This window comes from Diabrotica virgifera, chromosome 5 (assembly GCF_917563875.1).
Source record: "Diabrotica virgifera virgifera chromosome 5, PGI_DIABVI_V3a".
NCBI classification, from domain to species: domain Eukaryota; kingdom Metazoa; phylum Arthropoda; class Insecta; order Coleoptera; family Chrysomelidae; genus Diabrotica; species Diabrotica virgifera.
In genome coordinates this window covers 154,774,715-154,789,684 of record NC_065447.1, presented here as the reverse complement: position 1 = coordinate 154,789,684, position 14,970 = coordinate 154,774,715, and the positions used below count along the sequence as shown (strand labels likewise).

The 14,970-nt window shown below is 34.7% G+C and overlaps 2 protein-coding genes across 2 annotated transcripts; one reads left to right on the top strand and one right to left on the bottom strand.

The window, feature by feature from the left end:
* The first annotated feature begins 1,596 nt into the window (after nt 1-1,596).
* LOC126885500 (matrix metalloproteinase-18-like) lies at nt 1,597-3,117 on the top strand. Its single transcript, XM_050652079.1, has one exon. It carries the CDS (start codon nt 1,597-1,599, stop codon nt 3,115-3,117), a length of 1,521 nt encoding a protein of 506 aa, XP_050508036.1.
* Nucleotides 3,118-4,041: 924 nt separating this feature from the next.
* LOC126885499 (uncharacterized) lies at nt 4,042-7,383 on the bottom strand. Its single transcript, XM_050652078.1, has one exon. It carries the CDS (start codon nt 7,381-7,383, stop codon nt 4,042-4,044), a length of 3,342 nt encoding a protein of 1,113 aa, XP_050508035.1.
* Nucleotides 7,384-14,970: the final 7,587 nt, after the last annotated feature.

Here is a 14,970-nt window from a genome sequence, read left to right as displayed (position 1 = left end):
CAGCAAACGAACACCGAAAAATCTGCAGTCGGATCAGGGAACTGAATTTTACAATAACAAGTTTCAAAATTTAATGAAAAAACATAAAATAAATCACTATTCTGTTTTCACTACCATGAAAGCAGCCATGGCTGAACGCGTCATTAGAACGTTGAAATCCAAACTTTACAAGTATTTCAGCTTACACGGTACTTACAAGTGGATTGACATATTGCCCACAGTTACGGCTGAATACAACAATACAAAGCATTCAAAAACGGGGTACAAACCATCACAAGTGAACAAAACCAATGAAAAGGAGATTTTAAAAAACAAATTTACGCATTTAAAAATCGCAGGTCCCCGAAAATTTAAAGTCGGCGATATTGTACGCATCAGCAAAACCAAAATGTTATTCGACAAGGGATATGTTCCAAGTTGGACAACAGAATTATTCAAAGTTACCAAAATCAATATTACCAACCCTGCAACGTACATGCTCGAAGACATGCAAGGTGCACCGATCAAAGGAGCCTTTTACGATGAAGAGTTACAGAAAACAGCCAATCCTGATATTTACTTAGTTGAAAAAGTTTTACGTCGTAAAGGTAAAAAAATGTACGTCAAATGGCTTGGCCTTGATGTAAAACATAATAGTTGGATCGATAATGATGCTGTCATCTAAAAAGGTGGGGGGAATTCTGAAAAATTAGCAGAAACACGTTTTTCGTTCTCAGTGTGTTGCAGTCAGTTAGCTAGTAAAAATGTATTCCCAAGATACTGAATACTCAAGCGGCAGCGAGTATGATGTCACCCTTTCACCATCATCTGAAACATCAACTGTATGTGAAGACTACGATCATGAGCTGGATGCTCTTCTAGAGAAGTATGAAGAAGCAGCTAAGAACGAGTCCCATTATCTGCTGTACACACAGTTGTTAAATGGATCATACCAACTTGGTTGTGGTCTAAGTCCAGCCAGAACATATACTCCAGCTGTAATTATGTGGAAATCGCCATGGCAGAAAATATCTTTCAGTGCCTATGAATGGGAACAATTAATTACCCAACTCAATGAGCAAAGTTTTTTCCACGAAAACGTGACCGTCTCTGATGATCCTGTTGAAATTCAGTGTGGTGAATATTGCATAATTCGACAAATAACCTACAACAGCATGAAATTCCTCGAAATAATCAAGCACGGCATTAACTTTTGTCTCTCAGAAGTGCAAGTGAACACCCTTGTGGAAGCAAATAGTGAACTTTTAACACCGTATATGTCCATGCTAGAGACTATTGAATTTCCACATTATTATTATAATACGCTTAATATTGTTCGAAATAGTTTTAGTAGTCATAATTATACGTTTTCAGACGCAATTCAAAAATTGTATACATTTACACAGGAAGGAAATACTTTATAACATATAGCGTTAGGGCAACTTATATTTTTCTGTAAAAATAGGATCGCTAATGATCTTGAAAGAATTTAATAAAGCTTGTAAAATATATCTCTGTTGTTTTATTTCATGAAAATAAATTACAAGAGGAGTATTGGCTGGTGGGGTTTATTTATATCACAGTGATGTTTTCTTATTTGAACTAGTATCATTCGAGATGCATATCAATAAAGTTGTTCTGCTCATCGCAACCAGCATAAGTTTTTGCTTAGGTGGAAATTTTACTGAGACAAATGCAGTGTCATGGCTAGAACAATATGGTTACATCACCACAAGTGAAACTGCCAGTACTGATATTACTGAAACACTAGAACAGTTTCAAGAAAGATATAATTTACCGGTAGATGGGAAATTAAATAAAGAAACGATGGAGTTAATGCAGAAACCACGATGTACACAAGGAGACAATGCTTACGCTGTAAAATCAGCATGGAAAAAATTTGATATAAAATGGTATTTTCCACAAGCAACCCCTCAAGCTTTGACAGTCACTAAAAGAGTATTTGAAATATGGGAAGAAGCATCAAAATTTAAGTTTACTTATCTGAGAATCCCAGATCCAAATCCGGATATAACTATAACAGTAGTTCCAAAACAGCACTATTTTCGATACAATTGTCAGGGTAACGACGAATGTCCTTTTAAATTTACAAGTGGTATATTAGCACATTCTTATTTTCCACCTACATCTGGGTGCATAGAAATTCATATGAATAGCAATCTAACATGGGATTTCAGTTTAAATTCTACAGCAGAAGGTCGAACAAATTTCTTTGCAGTCCTTCTCCATGAAGTTGGTCACGCTTTAGGTTTAGCACACAGTAGCGATAAGAAGGCTGTAATGTATCCCTTTTATGAAACCTTTCCTTCTCACATAACTGATGATGATAAAAGAGGCTTAGAAAAGTTATATGGACATAAAAGTAAATCTGCATCTATTCCAACTCAACCTAGGAGTAGTTCACCAACTACAACAGAAAGATCTAGGACAACCACAGCAGCTAGGACTAATAAATCAAAGCAAAATATAATAACGAATGTATGTGAATTGGAATATCCAGATTTAATATTTTTAGCGTATGCTCCATCATTTCCAACATACCGAATGTATATAGTAAGTAAGGATCTGGTATGGAAATATGACTTAAATAATGAAAAGATACCCACCAATGCTGAACAATTTATAAGATACTTTCCAAGGGGAATTACGAACGTGACACATGTTTTTCAAAGTTCCAATGGAGATATGATTGGTGTAAGCAGAAATCGTATATATGCAGCAGCATTTCCTAGCTTAAGAATTCATACAGATAACATGGTACCTGAAATCAATAACGCAAGAAGTATTAACGGTTTATTCCAAACAAATTCAGGAAAAAAATTTGTTTGTTTTGATGGTTCATTTATTGAATTTAATGATAAAGACATTATCTCAAGAGGACGCATAAGTGACGTTTTTCCAGGAATACCAAATGATATTACATCAGCATTTAATTACATCGATGGACATATATATTTCTTAAAGCACAACGTCTATTACAAGTTTAATGAATTTACAAGAAGTGTCATTGAAAAAGGTACTTTTAATTGGAATATGTTGGGGATCCCTTGTCCTGATAATGGATTAATAAAACAACTGAAATCCTTATTATCTAAAGTAAATTTATTTTATGAATAATTAATGTCTGGGGGTCCATCATCAATGGGATCTGGGGATCTGGGGATCTGGGGATTTTGTATGGGGAAAAGGTAAATAAAAATAAAGCATATTTTACAAGAAAGTCTTTTATTCGTTATTAGTAATCGATAATCGTAATCGCAAATCGTATTCGTTTAATCGAAGTAACGTTTTGTGATTATGATCAATACAACTAAAAGGTAAGTAATTACTTTACAAGAAAGTTTTTTTACATTTTACAGGTATAAACGTACAAAATATGTTTACCGAAAATGATACAAATATACAGATCGTCTTTACCAAAAGGTTTAAATTTTATTAGCATCTTAAATATCTGAGAATCTTACTTTTTTATTACGATTCCTGTGTAAGTCCTCCTCACAATCATATCTATCCTTTAGTTCAAAGAGTACCTCACAAAAACCATTTTGACACCAGGATGATTTTTTTCTAAATATCAAATGTAAGTCTGAAGCTAAACAACTAACATGAAAATTATCAGATTTAGCTTTTAGACATTTTTGTTTTTCAGAGAAAATTATTTTAAATACCCTGTAACATGGTCGACAGAGTAGCAAATTATATTTTGGTATTTGATAATACCTAAACCATAAGCAATAGTAGTCATTAAGTGCAAAAGTTTCAAAATCCTGACACTCTATAATTGCCTGACGAAGTTCAGGTGAAATATTCAATTCTAGATCATGATTCTCAAAGTCACAAACTTTAAAATGTTCATAAGGAACGGGATTAGTTTTAATTTGCATCCATTTAATTTTACTAAATTTTTGAACTATTTCCTCCGTTAATACCCATGGTAAAGGCGATTTACTAATAAATTTTGAAATTTCATGTATGTTTTCGATAATAGAGCTTATGCATAAATTCTGTAGACTTTCCATCTTCCACATCTGAAAAATGAATTCACCTATGTGTTATACTGTAGTGGCCCCAGGGCAACGTATCAAAAGTGTTGGAGAGTAAGTGCCGTTTGTCATCAAAAGGGTTTAAGGCTATTTTAGTTTGCTCAATACTGTAAACTTCATGTAATTTAGATTGTATACAACGCTGTGTTGCATAAAAAAGTGATTTTGTTTCGGCAGTTTCACGAAAACTTTTCAAACAATTCAAATAATCATCAAAGTTAATTTTCATCTTTACAACATTCATCTTAACCCCTTTCGACTTTTTAACATCTTTCTCCCCAGCCACTTTATATGTATATTGCTTTGAACGAAGACCAACGAAGTGAGTCATGATTTTTGAGTTATTCTCATCTTTCATTAGACCTGGCACTTTTTTGTTTACTAAAGGAATATTCCAAGGATTATTTGGGGGATAATCGCTTGTATCAAATCTATGAATGTCAGGCTTAATCATTTCCTCGTATATATCATTACATTCAGTTTCATAAATCAATCCATCAGTATCAATATAAAGCAATTTATTTTGATTTAATGGGAATTTTTGTAACATATAGTCATAATGAAATTCATATATGCAGGTTTTAGAAAGTTCTAAAATTGCCATTCCAACATACAATGGTTTATTAAAAATAATTTCAGCTTTCTTTAATTCTACTGCCATTAATGATTGATCGAAAATAACGCGACTATGAAACTTCGGGCTAGCAATCAAATTTCGAGCACCTACGCGTCCCTCCCATTTATTTACTAGTTTCACCAGCCTATGCTTCCTTTGGTTCTCCATGGTCTTCCCGAATACAGCGTTGTTCATGAGCTTGTATAAGTTTTTCTCAAAGCTTGTTTTAGCTTGAGCCCTCAATTGTGTATTAAGAGCAATGTAACCTTTTAACCAAGTCATTTGCTTGAATCTCAATACCTTATGAATTTTAGTAAGAACTAATCCATGTGATATAGCCTGTTTTAGGTTCCTGTAGTGAATAACGTAGTTAGTTTTATTGTACAGAGTGGACAAGAGTTTAGATTGTTTGGAACCAGGAGGTTTGCAATGCTCTACACAAAACGGTAAATCTTTATGGTAGTCATGTAAGTTTTCTGGATAAGAGAGATCAACTTCAAGAATGTATCCCTCTTTTGCATCGTCAGGTATTGACATAACATCGATATTTGTATCATCCCAATGGAAACCTCCATAAGGGAGAGGTTCACTCATCGCCCAACCATATAGATTGTTAACATCAAGGTACATGAGATATTTAGAAGGTTTAGATGGATCGTAATTCATCATGTATTTGTTGTTAGCCTCCCCCATCCGGTTACAACACTGTGATATACCTCCACGTATACCTCGTTCATAGAATAAAAGCATATCAACATCTTGTATAGTTTCCAAGTGACATCCTGTATACTTGAGCATTGCATCCCATGTAAAACCTGGGATGGTATAGTAGTGTCCTGGATCTAATCCATATGTCTTGAAGCATGTGTCTCGAAAAGTTTCGAAAACTACAGCCAAAAGAAGTATATCTGTCTTCATGTATAAATTACTGTAATCCCAAAGAGTCTTCATGTTAAATTTCTCCCACACTAATTTAGCGTGAGCATAATTTGAATCTGATATATGCTCATCGTTCAGTTTATTGTAGAATTTTTCTTTATTTGGCAACTTTGTTTCATCCAACCGTTCAATTTTATCTAAATAATCATAAAAGAATACTCCTTTTTTAGTTAACAACTTGAACGTTTCATCATCTAAATTTGGAAATTGTTTTCTTAAAATTCCAAAATTTTCTGGCTTCAAAGTTGAAACTAAGCTATCTAATGAACTCCCCATAAATCTAAAAGTATCAATGAACCGGAATCTAATATTTGTCTTTTTATGGTAAACTGTGAAACTAATATATTTTTCTTTGTTGACTGGTAAAATGGAAATGTCGTACATTTTCGCTAAATCCTTTATTATGAAATGCGAGTCGTAACCACTCATATTGTGGAAGGCTATTGGAACCACAAATGCTTTTTTATAATTTAAATTGCACCCATTGTGTGCAAAACCTCTAAAATTGCCAGTCAAATGACAATGGTCTCTTACAATTCGATCCTTCTCCAAAAATTTTCTATTACAAATGTGACATCTCTCAGTAGCATCTTTTAAACTTACTTCAACGTTCATGGGTTGAATATTTATTAATTTTGAATGAATAAATTGAGCTAAATTGTCAATTTCATGTGAAAACCATGACATACAATCCAAACCCACATGACTTTTGTAGAATGAAAAATTATCGTCATAATTACACTTAAAATATAATCCGGCACTGTACGCTGTGTGTCTTTGATATGGATGCGTTGACGTAGTTGATGGTGTTGAGTGGGATGCGCGAAGAGGAACGAGCAGTGATTCAAAATCTGCGTATACTAGGAATGGCAATTTTTCTTTGTAAACAAAGTTTTTAAATTTGACATATGGTTCTTTGGTGAAACTTATTTTGCAGTCATCTATCTTTTCACAGTAGATGATATGAGCATCCAACTTTTCTTTTGTATAAAAATAATTAAGACATCTGTCACATATATATTTCTTTCCATTGTGTTTAGAAAGTTGTGACTTGACAAGTTTGCCTAAATCTTTTATCCAAATATAGTGAAAATGTATTAGATCTTCATCACGTCCACCACTCCATGGTCCGACGTTGTCCACTTCATTATTAAAATAATATTTATTTTGAACTATCAACAGATTGACATGTTTTTCCCGTTTTTGTTTAGTTAATCTCACAGGAAGTACCGAAAAATTGAAAAGCTCATCTTTAACATTTAACTCGAAAACATTAACGGAAATATTTTCATTATTTTTTTCAAAGAGGGAAATTTGATTTAGAGTTACTGGAAATGTAAGACCTTTTAAATTAAGGACAGTGGTGTAATGAGGATATGAAGTAGTTTTGTTAGTGTTTATGTTAACTGAATATAGGGCTGATACAATGGCCCAAGCAAAACAAGCCTGGTCGTTATTCTTAACATTGATACAAGCTCGTTTTTTGGTAACTTTAGGATGCAATTGAATATACGATGAGGCTCCTTTAGCCATTTCAAATTTATTAATGTTTATTTCTAAAGATATAATTTGATTCAGTGCCCAACCACTCTGAGATTCCTCAAATTCAGATAAATCGGTCAAAACAATATTTTTAACGTAAACTTCAAACCAATAATTTAAATCGGTAGTCACATCAATAACTTCATTTTTAGTATTAAAATATTTTCTTTCTAAATTTTCCACCTCCTCAGCTTTTTTGATAAATTCCCCACAAAATGTAGTATTTACTTTTAACATGCCCATTCTTTTTAAGTTGTATTCAATTTTCTTTTGAAATAGTTTAAAAGCATCGGCAAAAAACTGTAAAATATCTTTATGCTCTTTGTTAATAATTATTCCTGTTTGTACTCTACTTTGAAAAATTGATACTATATTTCTCCATACAACCTTTGCTTTACTTCTACGTATATTATTTAACCCACCGCCTGCAACGGAATTTAAATTTTGAAGTATAATTAAAAATCTTTTAAGGATCCCTACATTGGTTTGAAGTTTTCGTAGCGTCCCTATACTTAAATCGCCATCCTTAATAGCTAAATTGCATAAACATATATGTTTTTTAACTTGTTTTATCCAATTTTTTGTTTCTCTATCCGAACAACGCTTTTTTAAAAAAAGTAATTTTTCAGTTTCATCAAATTTTTTAATTATCTCACTACTAAGAATGGCGATTTCCTCAGAATTCATTTTTCAAAATTTTGGATATGAAAAATCTACTTACAGTTTTTTAAATTTCAATTATTTCGAATGACGCTGCAGGATTTAGCTTGCTCGACGTGCTCACCAGGCCTCTGAATACGACAGCGTACTTTTCTGTCCTCAACTGATCTATATAGGGGGCGTAGTCCTCGGTAACCCGCTTCGGTAGGAACACCACACTTTCCTCTAATTCTAGAAGCACCGATTGGCCAAATGCAGTGTTGACGATTTTACTGTTTATTATTTTATATGGTTTGTCAACTTCCAGTTGCTGTAGTTTTGTAATCGGTTTGTCTTCTTTCTTAACAACAGAAACTTTGTTTAGTTTGTTTAGATCCATCTGAAATAATTGCGAATGTAAGTTCATTTGCTACATTGCAGATTCTATTATTAAAAATTACATGATTTTGAAGTAAATTATAATAAAATTGCAACAGTGAAAATATGAAAAAAGACATTGACGTAATAAAAAGCTACGGCTACAAAATCATGTCTATATAATAGGATACATTACATACGAGTTTTAACAACTCATAATAGACGGTAAACGTGGACTAGGATACAAACGAAAGTCATAACTTAAGAATGTACACACGAATACCACGCTACGCTGTCTCTTGCAGGTCTGAGGAAAATTGCAACAGTAAATCATAAAAGATGACATTGAAATGATAAAAAACTAAAACTGAGGTAAAATTGTAACAGTAAAATATAAAATATTACAAAACATTAAACTGGTAAACATACAGAAACTACATAATCACAGTATAAGGGCTATACGGGAACGAGCACACAAAAATAAAATTTCCCCAGATCTACTGAAAAACTGGGCCTTTCACAACATCTGGCAACAGCGCCTCCCATAAGAGCCTGTGTATTAGCGTAAGATAGAAAATCAATTTTCTCCCAGATTCTGGGGAAATTTTACAAAGATTTTAAGGATGCATTACGTACGAGTTTCTACAGCTCGTAATAGAAGGTAAACGTGGACCAGGACGCAAACGCAACTCATTACGAGTTTCTACAGCTCGTAATAGAAGATAAACGTGGACCAGGACGCAAACGACACTCATACCTTAAGAATATACACATGAAGGTTTTGAAAAAATGATTTACCGGCTATTATGTAGATTTCAGGTCTTTAAGGTAAAATCGCAGCAGTAAAACATTGAAATGATGAAAAAGCAGAAACTACAAGATCATTATTCTATACTAATGGGATGCATTACGTACGCCTTTCTACAACTCGTAATAAACGTGGACCAGGAGGCACACGCAACTCATAACTAAATATACACACATGAGGGCTTGAAACACAAACAGCATTTACCGGTAGAAAAGCGGAAACTACAAAATCATAGTTATACAATAGGATGTTTCTACAACTCATAATAGAAGGTAAACGTGGACCAGGACGCAAACGGAACTCATTACTAGTTTCTACAGCTCGTAATAGAAGATAAACGTGGACCAGGACGCAAACCACACTCATAACTTACAAAAAATTACATAAGAATATACGCAAGAAGACTTGAAACAAAAAGCATTTACAGGTAAATAGGCTCCAGGTCTTTAAGGTAAAATTGCAACAGTAAAACACAAAAGAAGACGGAAGACTTCTGAAGTAGCAAATAATTAAATACTAAAAATATTTACTTACTTTTTTAGTTGTATTGATCACACTCACAAAACGATTACTTGGTGTAGTTCGTGACTGACAGAAACTCTATGAAATGGCTATCCCCCGATTTCAGTTTAAATAGTAGCTACTCCGGAAATGCCTCGTGAACACATTCACGTTTTAATTGCATCTTTTAACTAGTAATTTGCAAACGATTAAAAAACATTTGCACTTAATTCGTGGGAACGACATGTGCATAATATTTATAGAATTTGTACATCCTTTAACTAGTAATTTGCAAACCATTGGAATGTGGATGTATCCGGTTCACTCGTGGGAACGACATATAATATTTATAGTTGGTGCATTAACGTATGACATCATTGGAATGTGGATGTATCCGGTTCACTCGTGGGAACGACATATAATATTTATAGTTGGTGCATTAACGTATGACATCATTGAAATGTGGATGTATCCGGTTCACTCGTGGGAACGACATATAATATTTATAGTTACTGTCAGCGTATTTCCCGCGGTTCACTCATTTCGCCACACGTGCATTAACGTATGACATCATTGGAATGTGGATGTATCCGGTTCACTCGTGGGAACGACATATATAGTTGCCGTTGCGTCAGCGTCCACATTGCAATATATTTTTATTACTTGGAGGTACTCACGTATTTTTCTTTGAATTCTAAAAGCACATTGTAGAATGCAGGCGGGGTGCATTCGTTTGTATGAAATTATAATACTAAAAAATCGTTGCTTTTTGCCGACACCGTATCTACATTGCCTAATTTTGTTACATAACGCCATTTTTACCGCCCCCGGAGGCCCCACCCTATGGGATTCTTCTTCAGAGGCCTCAACGCCGCTGGCCGCCAACACGTCTACTTCTCACCCCCTACAGGGTGCGACAGGGTGTACTTCTTAGGGTTCTTTTATAACGATAGGGTTCTTCTTCAGAGGCCCCAACGCCGCTGGCCGCCAACACGTCTACTTCTCACCCCCTACAGGGTGCGACAGGGTGTACTTCTTAGGGTTCTTTTATAACGACAGGGTTCTTCTTCAGAGGCCTCAACGCCGCTGGCCGCCAACACGTCTACTTCTCACCCCCTATGACGACAGGGTGTACTTCTTAACGACAGGGTTCTTTTATAACGACAGGGTGTACTTCTTGCACCAGAGGCTACGGCCTCAACGCCATCCTAGCCATCAAGCTGGCCGCCATCTTGGATCTTGGATCTCAGATTCCCATATCTCTACTACTTATCTAAATATTTATTCATAATAATACAAAATATTTATCGAAGAATGGCATCGCGGATTCCAAAATGCAAATAAGTGCTGATAGGTTACATAATTACATAATATTACATAATTTCATAATTTGTCATATTAAAAGTACCTTTCTTATGTATATTTAGGTATAAATATATAATTTTCTACTTTATTCGAGTAATTTGTATTTCGAGCAATTTTCATGTCGAGCAATTCATTTTCGAGCAATTGATTTTGAGCAATTGATTTCGAGCAATTGCATTCGAGCAATTGACCTAGGCAGTTGGGGTATTTATTTGTAGCCATTACTGCACTAAAAAAAAGGTAAAGAAACGTATTCTTCGATTTCATTTCTCCTCGTTATAAACAGATATGCCTCGTTATAGAGGTGTTATAGTTCAATAGGAATTTCATGTGACATCTAGTGTACCGCGTTATAAGCGAAACCTCGTAATATCTGTGTTCGTTATAGAAAGAGTCCACTGTAATACTAACAGCTGAGTGAGTATATCGTCTGTTCAACGTTATCTTTCTGACATACATCACAATCATTTGCACTTCACTTGGCAAGACTCGCGCCGTGGTCACAATAAAAAATCGTTTTTGTATTTATCCTACAGAATATTCACGTTTAATAGAGTAACAATCGCACAATAAGGCAAGTAGGGATGTTGCACATCTGCTGATATTCCACTAGTTTTCATTGTCAAGTGCGCCCCCTTGAAAGCGATACGGAGCAGTGAAGTTTAACAACTGTTAATTTTTCGATTACAAAACGTCGTAATGCCCTTTTAAACGAAATCCAATTGAAAAGCCTCTTTGACAAACGGTTGTATTAGTCAACAGAGAATTTGTGGACGATTTTCGGTTGATTGAAGTTAATGGACCAAGAGACCGATTTTAAATAGGCAATTTCATAAATTAGTTGTGGTCTGCAGTAAAAATAAAGTATCCACAGTGTTAATCCAGAGATGTTTTTTTAGAAACAATACCGAAACTAAAAAAAATAGAAAATAAATGTCTTTTTAAATTTGTGTTTTAAATTTTTATTAATTCTTTGGCCCTTTAGCAATATACATACTCGTATTGTAAGATAACTTTGAAGATGCTACTTAGTGCTTTGGCAACATATTGAGTTGACTGAATAAAAAGCTTATTTCTTAAAACGATATTTCAGACAAGCTCTCTTTGATAACACTTCGATTTAAGAAAATATTAAGGGGTATCTTCAAAAGGACTTAGGGGGTATATCAATAAATGTTGAAATTAATGATGAAATTGTACCTATTTTTGAATATTTTTGTCGTATCTATATTTACTAATAGCTTCCTTAAATTTTTTTTCCTTAATTGTTTAATCCTTAGTCTCCCAGCACATTTAGATTTTTTTTAATTTACTTCCCGACGCCTTTTAAGTCCACCTTATTTTTTCGGTCATAACTTTTTAAAATAAAAAAACTTTTAGCGTATTTTTAAAATAATAGCTTATTTTTAAAATAAGCTAAAAGCGTAGTTTTTCCTAACGCTCCTTTAAAGTACCTCAAATATTATTGTGTGTTTAACACGAAATCGTTGGAATGTAGTATTAAACATTTGATTCAGTCAATTTGTACTCCATGAGCTCCCTAGTGGGAAAGTTTTGGGGTAGTTCTGATTTCTTTCATTATATATGGATTTTGGGCTGCTGAATCCGAATATGAGGTTTGCGGACAAAATTTCTTGCCGGAACATTGAAAAAATCCCGAAAAAAGCGAAAAATTTCAGCTTTTTTTCGCTTTTTTGCTCAAATCTCGAAAACTATTAACTAGTAGTAAATGGTCTGTTTACAGAAATTAAAGTACTTAAAATTTTATTTTCAGACGAACCGTTCGGTCTAAAGTGCAAGTTGAAAATTGCCAATTTTTAACGGTCTCGGCAAAACCCACTTTTTACATTCCAAAACTTTAGTTTTTATTAGAATGCTGTCATTTGATAAATTTCCCCTAGTTTTCTGTACAAATAATAAATGTTAGTTCATATTCATAATTCATAATTATGGATATGGTATGTCTCTTCTCACAGCTTCCATGAATCCATTCCATCCTAAAATACCAAGAATGTCTCTGCTTTTCCCTTAGAGCCACAGAAGATCAGGCACAGTTTCAGTTGGTGTGAACATTCCCTTCGGATCTTGATTTCTGATAAACCTTGAGGTTTTGTCCTTTCAAAATGTATTAGTTGGACAGCTCTCTGACTTCCATAAACCTCAGGTGCGGGTTTAGTTTTTAGCCGAGGAATGGATTGGTTAGGAGCTATTGCATGTTTTGGTGCAATACAAAAAATGCCACCCATGACGTAAAAAGTGTGGTATCCGTCGATTGTATTTACCTTAACCCTTTCTGTCCCAACGCTGCATATATATGTTTTTGAAAAAGTGGATCTGTATTCCCAGTCGCCGTATATATACGTTCAAGGCTTTACGGTCTCAATTTACCAAAGCCGAAAATATGCGTTGCTTATAAAATTTTAGACACATTGGTGTCCCAATGCCGTAGAAATATGTCCGAAAATGTTAGATTATTGTTCCCAAAGCCTCAAAATGTTGGCATCTAAGACAGGTCATGCGGACCCATTGCCGTATATATTTGTTCACATATTTTAGATATATGCTATATTGTAGCACCGGTGGCAACGCTTATAGGTAGTTGCTAGAAGGTGAAGCGTTTGTAGCCACAGAAAAGACCAGAAAAAAAGAAACGAATCGAGATACATGTGCACAAGATGCGGAGTCGGCCTTTGCGTAGTGTCATGTTTTGAGGAGTACCACACAAAAGAAAACTTTTAATGTTAATTTACATTACATTATTTTTTTAAGTTAGTTACATTTTTTTAAGTTGGTTTTGCTCTCTGATGAGTACTTTTGAAAGAAAACGTTCAAGTTGGTTAAAAAAAACTCATTAAAAACATGTTTTGGTCATTTATTTGTTTATTTATATGCGTCGTATATATAAGGCAATGGGACTCTAAGCATGAAAAAACTTTTGGGATTGAGGTACCAACATGCAAATTAAGGCCTGGCATAGAAAGGGTTAAAATCAGCGTTTTCGTACACCTTTTGTGTAAAGCACGGCTGGTCAATTTTCTGCAGATCGCCTGCAATTGCTGACACTCCCAGATAAGCAACGCGCTTGCTGAAAGTCTTGTAGTGGCAGTAAGGCCCAGATAGTTGGTCTCACCATTCCTTGCAGGGTTCGCCGTTTTCTCTACAAAAAGTACGGCTCAAGAAAATAGGTTGATGTAGTTTCCTCTTTGGGGTTTTGTTCATCCTATACAGAAGCTGTTCGCCTGGAAGTGTCAGCATTCGCAGGCGATCCGCAGAAAATTGACCTGCCGTGCTTTACACAACAGGTGTATGATAACGCTGTTAATGTGCATACAATCGACGAATACCACACTTTTCACGTCATATGTGGCATTTCTTGTATTGCACAAAAACATGCAGTAGCTCCTAATCAATCCATTCCTCGGATAAAAAAGAAACCCGCGTCTGTGGTTTATGGAAGTCAGGGAGCTGTTCAACTTATTCATTTTAAAAGGACAAAACCTCTAGGTTTATCAGAAATCAAGATAACAGATCCGAAGGAAATGTTCACACCAACTGAAACTGTGACTCCATCTGTGCCTGATCTTCTGTGACTATAAGACCGTCCGCACATGGGGCGACGCTCGAACTACTCGACTCGATTCCAGTTACGTAGGTCTCTCCCCGCCAGTCAAGTTCCCTCGTTGTGGCATTGAGCTCCGTACACGGAGCGTTTAGGATTGCAAATCTCCTCGTCTTGTACGGCTCTCGTCGCATACGATCCGTAGTGCACGAGAAAGTTCGAGTGAGACGCACGTTTTTAGTCATAATAGGTAGTTTATTTGATTTGTTTCCTTCGTTTTTTGTTGTTTTTTGCGCTGAATGAAATTTTACTTTTATTTAAAGATCGGTTCATGTTATGTTCGTTGATTGTAATACTTTAATTAGCTTTGTGGAAGTATATAAATATATTGTTTGTAATGTAAAATTCTGAAAACATTGAACTTCTGTTTCTAGGAGTTTAATATAAAATTCGTTGGGGAAGTAGAAAAATACCCTCAATTGTATAATGCTTATTGTATACAAATTGTACTAAAAATGTAACAATACCGTACTTTTTACAGATCGAAATAGTCGTTTTGGTTAATATATAAAAATGCGTT